Consider the following 6,453-nt stretch of genomic DNA (forward strand, 5'->3'; position numbering starts at 1 on the left):
TCAATTTCGAGAAAAAATCCGGTACTTCCCATTGAGAAATTTCGGTCTTTTGTACTTACTGTGGCCCGTTTCTCGAAGGTCCCGAAATGTTTTCGCACTAGGAAAGCAGTAGCAAAATCTCAAACCTTATGATTACAGAGCTGTGTTATTTACATATTCTTAATATGACGAGGAGTTCTCTTCGTAGAATAAGTTTCATGTGTATACACCTTTCTGTTTTTATATACAGATCAACTAAATATGGCTTTGGGGGCCCGAAAAGATGTCCGGGGCTTTCGAGAAACAGGCCCCTGCGAATGCAATAATGTTCCAATACCTTATTATCCCATTTATGCTCTATTATATCCCAAGTGGTCGCTTATGGGGGGTTAAAATAAAACAAAGGAAAATTTCAAACTTTTAGCTCTAAAGGCGGTCGCGGTCGCTTAGGAGAGGTGGTCACTTACAAGAAGTTCCAAATAATTATAGTGATTTGACTTGGAAACTTTTCGTATTTTTGAAAACTGGTCGCTGAGAAGAGGCGGTCGCTGACGAGAGGTGGTCGCAGCCGGAGGTTCGACTGTATTTGATGTGTTTTGCATGATATCTTCACCCATACTCGAATTACTAACTTTCTGTAATGATTGTCACACATCCCCTAGTTGGTGGTTTTAATTCTCATTACCTGTCTGCATGACCATGTATTAATGTCGTAGGGACAAACTGGATGTAGGTCATTCTCGGCAATAGAGGGGTTTCAAATAACCTTTTGTTATCTCTTGACAGCTGTTGGCTGAGGCGGCACCCCTTCTATGGTGCTTTCGTGGGTCCTGCCTGCTTGATAGTGCTCATAGATTTGATCATATTTCTTCGTGTTTTCAACCTGATCAATCGGACATACGACACTGAAGTGACTCCACAAACAGAGCAGGAAAATGAAGTCGAAATCGTAGCTGAAGAGAATGCTCTGGTTATTCAGCAAGAGCCTCTGCCAAATGGTGATGGAACCGGAGACATTGTGGACAAGTCTGCTTTACCGGATAAAAAGGAAATGATTGATCACCTGCGAGGAAGTTGCGTAATTTTACTTTCGATCATTAGTAGCGTGACACTGGGAGTGATAATGATTCGTTACCAACAGCCACGCGCCCTGTACATAGCCTTGAATTGTCTATTTGCGATGCTGCTTGTTGTCTTGGGAGCTCTTGTTTTCGTCTTTTATTGTTACAGAAAGCAGAAAGTTCGGCTTTTCTGGAGAAAGTGTTGTAAATGCTGGTGCTTGTCCAACAAGCAATACGAAGTTCAGCAAGAAACGCCTGAAGCCCACACATATGAAGAGATATCGCCGGATAAAACGACAGCTGATACGGAAAATGGACAGGAGGTACAATTCACTGGGGATGAAATTCACGGCGCCAAAAACCAGCTTTCCCAGGGAGATGAGGATTCACAATCGAACGTGTCTTTGCCGTATTCGGCGGTCATTAGAATTGATAAACAAGATCATGTGGCGGAGAAGGAGGCCGAAGTTGAACCTGAAAAAGCGCCGTCTGTGTCAGACAAGCAGTCTTGTACATCAGCCCCTCTTCCTATGAAATATAAGCCCCGAGGGAGACTTCTTAAACACCCCCCTGGACACCGGCACAGCTATACTGAGAACACTCGTTTTCCCCCTAGTATTTACGAAGATCGTCGTGCACCCCTTGCTCCACCCGAGGGGACTGCAAGCTCCGTGGTTTCAAGCATTCAGCTTCCTACAGACACCGCGTCCAATGTTGCTCCATCCGAATGTCATTCATCTGTGCGCGAGGCGGCGGATCCTCTCAATGTGTCACGCCATACTAACACGTCATGTTCAGCCTCTGAGGTGTCCATTCCAATAGAAATTCCGTCCTCGAAGAGAAGACCTCCCATACCCGGTTCTTCCTCGCATGGTTCGGATGGTGCGCCCCCTCTCCCGTTTAACAAAATTCGTACTCCAGTGTCTGGTGTTCAGCCTGTGTCAAGACCAGGAGGTGATACCCAAGATCTCGCTCATTACTCAATCGCCGAAACTCCAACCAGTGGCATTCCGAGGCAGATCCCATGTGATCATGTTGTGGTGCGCGAACGGTATCATATTCCTTACGAGCCACGCGCGCTGTCGGAAAAACCGCGCGACCACTACCAGATACTTCCTCTTCCAACGAACAGAAGAGATCATTATATACTGCAGCCTTGTCTTGATGTTGGTCCAAACCCGCACAATCAGTATCAAGTGTCGCCTGATAGTTATCAAATGCCAGATGATCAAAATCCGGGTCAGAGAACTTACGATCAAAATCAGGTACTAAGTCCCACTCAAGGTCAGGCTTTTTATCATATAACACGTGACCAAAGTCCCGCTCAGAGGGTGCATGACTTATATCAGATAGCACGTGACATGCCCCCTTCTCCGAGACTATATGAGAACTATCAAGTGCCACGTGAGCAAATTCCTCCCCAGATTGCGCACGAACGTTATCAAGTCCAACAGGATCATAGTCCAAGGAAGAGAACGCACGATCAGGCTCAGAGACCACTCGAGCACAGCCACATGTCACAAGACCCAAGCATTGGTCAGAGATCACATGACCATCATCAGGTGCCTCGTGATCACATGCCACGTGATCAGCCTTACGATTACATTCCGCTTCCAGCTGACCAGAATCCGGCTCAAAGACCGCCGCACGAACGTAGCACGTCACCATGCCACGAGAATGAACGTGATCTAGTACAAGGAGCACGTGATCAAAACTTGACAAATGAATCTGCGCACGGTTCAACTCAAGAAGCTGCGGACCGGCCGCAGGATCAATACGCCGGTGAAGGACCCCGTGAGCAGCAACAAGCTGTATCTCCCAGTGATAAGTCCACAACAGCTGATCAAAGACCTGACGTGCCACTCGACAAAAATGGAGTTAGACCTCAAAACGCTCCACGGGGCACTAGAGAACAACCCAACGGAATTCACGTACCTCGCCGTAGGTCACGCAATCCTTACCAAATTGCGCGTGACATACACCATAACCTTGGAATTGAAACAAGATCGTCACGTCGTTCTAAACGAGTTCCAGTTGAACAAAGGACGCAACCCCAAAAGACGTGCCCTAAGGATGGTGTGTCTAGTCCAGGTGAGACGCCAAAAGAGAGAACTCCGCGATCTTCTATGTCTTCGTGGAAAGAAGAACGGCCGAAACCCGCACAGAAGGAGTGGGTCAGTGATCTGCCAAAGACAGCTGTGTTTGTTCCCGTGCCTCACCTGAAGCGTACAACGCCCGAACCACCCCGCAATGAAACCAGTGTATAAATGCTAGTGTCGAACACTCGGGAAGGCGTCTTGACAAAAGTCAATACTAAATGCCCCACGCACCAGTAGTTATGACTTATCATTTACGTGTGTAGAGGGCAATGAGTTTAATGTTATAGTTAAGCTAAACGAACTCGCGAGATATGTATCTATTTTAATCGAGGAACATTGCTAGCATGTATGTCGCACTCACGGTGAATGTTTATATATATATATATATATATATATATATATATATATATATATATATATATATACTTCAATTGCTATGCCGCAGCTCGCGACAAGACCTATTTGTCGGAAACATTAAAGACACTTAACTACAACACCGACATTTATCTGGAAAAAAATATCATAGTTTGTCCGGCATCGGCGCGTTCATCTGCAAGTTTGTAACAAAACAAAGTGTTACTAAGACACGCATTTTGCTATATAGGGAGTCTCCCCCCCCTCAAAAAATATAAACACTATGGTGTGTTTGTTGTGAGGTATATTTTGAAAGGAGCAGTTTTGTCAGTTTTAAGCCTGTGTAGCTTGAACATTAAAACTATTTTAACCCGTGTACATACGCTGCCTTTACGCCCATTTTGGTCGGCAGGCTTTCTTTGGAAGAAATATTGTATGACAAGTCATAAATGAAAGAACTAGGTAGTTTGTTTTTCGTTAGGTGTTTGAATAAATAATAGCGTGTGGTTAAAGAAATGATCAATTGTAGCTGTTATGTAATGGTTTGTGAACAGGCCTAAGGGTATCTGTATTCGCCATCTTCTCTACGGCAGGGAGCAAAATCTGGGTTTTGCTCGCAGCTCATGCGACTCTAATATTGACTACTAACTTATATACCATGCCATAGAAAATACAGCCAATCAGAATACAGGAAAGCTGCTGTCTACTCGACTGAATTACTCCCAACTTTCCCATCATGCCCTGCATTGATTGTGTTGATCACTGTATTTTCTATGGCATGGTGTAAATTACAGAATTGTGTATACTAAGAAAATACGAGTGACCAGTGGGATACCACTCGGAAGCGTTAGATAACTAGTATGCATCTTAACGCAAGCGAAATAACAACAGTAAAAAGAAACAAGCGGTCGTACTTTTCATCCTGCCTACATGTCGTGTTGATCTGCTTTTGACCCGCCAGAGTAAGTGATGCTGCTTAGCGCGATCTGACAAATAACCGGGCAGGAGTTTCCATCTCCCCTCTACCACCCTCCCGAAACAAACCCCTTCCCCCTCCCACCATCCCTCCAAACCGGGCTAAATAAGTTTTCTTTTCCGCAGTGTACTAACGACAAGGCTGTTTCCAGTGGCAGCCTTTATCTCGATATTGATTGCTGTTGATACCACTGAAAGAAATTTGTGTTGTATTAAATGCGCACTTAAGCTATCGTGTTGCTAAAAGAAACCTTTAAATTAAATTTTCAGAACCTGCGAGGCCTTAAAAGTTTCACGTTACACTTCGATGGGGCAGATTATTTATACACGGTAAAAACATTAGGTAGAAAAAAATTACATAATAATGACCAAAAATCCAAATCCTAACATTATATTAACTTCCATTAATATGCCACTTAAGAAAAATCCTGGTTTCCATGAATGCCGTGTTTAAAAATTATGGTAGAGGAGGCGTTTAAATTTGTTTAATGAACCAGACTCTCTAATATTACAGGGTAAGCTGTTCCAAAGGGTAGCGCCGCTGTAACTAAAACTATTTTTCATGTAGTTAGTTCTTGGAAAGGGGACAACAAGTTTGTTTACCGAGTCCCTCAGAGAATAGCTTGATTCATTTCGCTTTATAAATTTAGCCGTGAGATATTCCGGAACGAGACCGTTTAAAGACTTGAAAATCATTAAGGCGTTCTTAACAAATCCCAGCCTGCGAACAGGCTCGCATGCGCCAGTAAGCGAAGCAAGCCGGTGAGGAGCCTGGAACGTAGGCAGAGCCCGGTGAGGGGCCTGGGTTTCATTCTTCCCTCGACAACTCTCGCTTCATTCGCAGACGGCTTTGCTCGTGCCACCAACCATGAGAGCCCGCTCCTGGGCTAAACGCGTCCTTATTTTACAAGCCCATTTGTGTTTCTAAACCTGTTTGTGTTGTTTAGCAAACCTTTCAAGCAATCGGAGCAAACTAACTGGACGTGCAAAATGTGTACATATCCTGCCTTCCACCATTACAAATGACGTAGAAAATTACTTCATTGTGATCGGCTGACAGCAAGGCTATTTAATCGTTAATTCTAAATTTGCACTGTAGTGCAAATTAACGCGCGCGCGTTCGTAATTCTCCCAGTCGTATAATTAGTATAAGTAATCGTGATACTTGAAAATTATTTTGCAATTTTGAGAAATTTTCAAATATCACTCGTAGTGAGTGCGGTTTTTGTTTCGCTCGTGGTTTAATTTTTCGTGTCGGTGACCAGAGCCAGGCTCCCACTTGGCCGACATTTTGACAAAACTTCCGCACCACGCAGCATTTGACATTTCATACTGTACAGTCTGTATAGGGCTGTTGTGCGAATGTGGGCAAGAAGAGCACCTTAAGTGACCCAGACGGCTGAAATGACTTGGGTCCTCTCGAAGCGATAGCCGCAAAGATTGCCGCAAAGGATTCCTACTGTGTGATGTAAACGTGAGGGCATGTTAACTAAATGGACATATGAATATTTAGACTCGGAAACTTCCGCTTGTTTACAGAGTGAAATAATTTTTTTGGTAGGGTAGAAGCATCTTGAGAGTCGTCGTGGAAATGAAATATTTGCTATTGTTTTAAAAGACGCGTTTGCTCTAACAATGCTTGACGAAATTGGCGATATAACGTTATTTTCGTGGATAATTCTTTTGTAGTTGAATTTTTGGTTGGTAAGAGATGTTTTAATCGTCTATTTTATTGTATTAAATAATTTTTATTTAACATTTTTTGTTCGAATGGAGGCTTTAAAAACATCTTTTAAAGAGGTTGGCAACTGAAATATTGTTTGCTCATTTTCAACACTTATATGAAGCTGTAGTTTTTGTTAGCCTCGTGAACTAGGAATTCCTTAAATTAACTAATAAATCGGAAAGAAAGAGTGCCAATGAAAATCTGCTGTTGTCAAGGAAATTCTAGGGTGTTGTTTTAAATCTGACGACTACAAATAAGT

The 6,453-nt window shown here is 43.4% G+C and overlaps 1 protein-coding gene across 1 annotated transcript in view; it reads left to right on the plus strand.

Annotated features, from left to right (window-relative positions):
- LOC110064733 (uncharacterized) overlaps positions 1-4,413 on the plus strand; it is a 34,882-nt gene extending 30,469 nt beyond the window's left edge. Inside the window, exon 19 of the mRNA XM_089289178.1 lies at positions 766-4,413. Within this exon, the coding sequence (XP_089145304.1) occupies positions 766-3,307 (2,542 nt within the window). The 3' untranslated portion in view covers positions 3,308-4,413. The remainder of the gene's footprint in view (positions 1-765) is intronic.
- Positions 4,414-6,453: the final 2,040 nt, after the last annotated feature.

The sequence above is a fragment of the Orbicella faveolata genome, unplaced genomic scaffold (assembly GCF_042242905.1).
Source record: "Orbicella faveolata isolate gen_17 unplaced genomic scaffold, um_ofav_v1 contig_1, whole genome shotgun sequence".
Classification (NCBI taxonomy): domain Eukaryota; kingdom Metazoa; phylum Cnidaria; class Anthozoa; order Scleractinia; family Merulinidae; genus Orbicella; species Orbicella faveolata.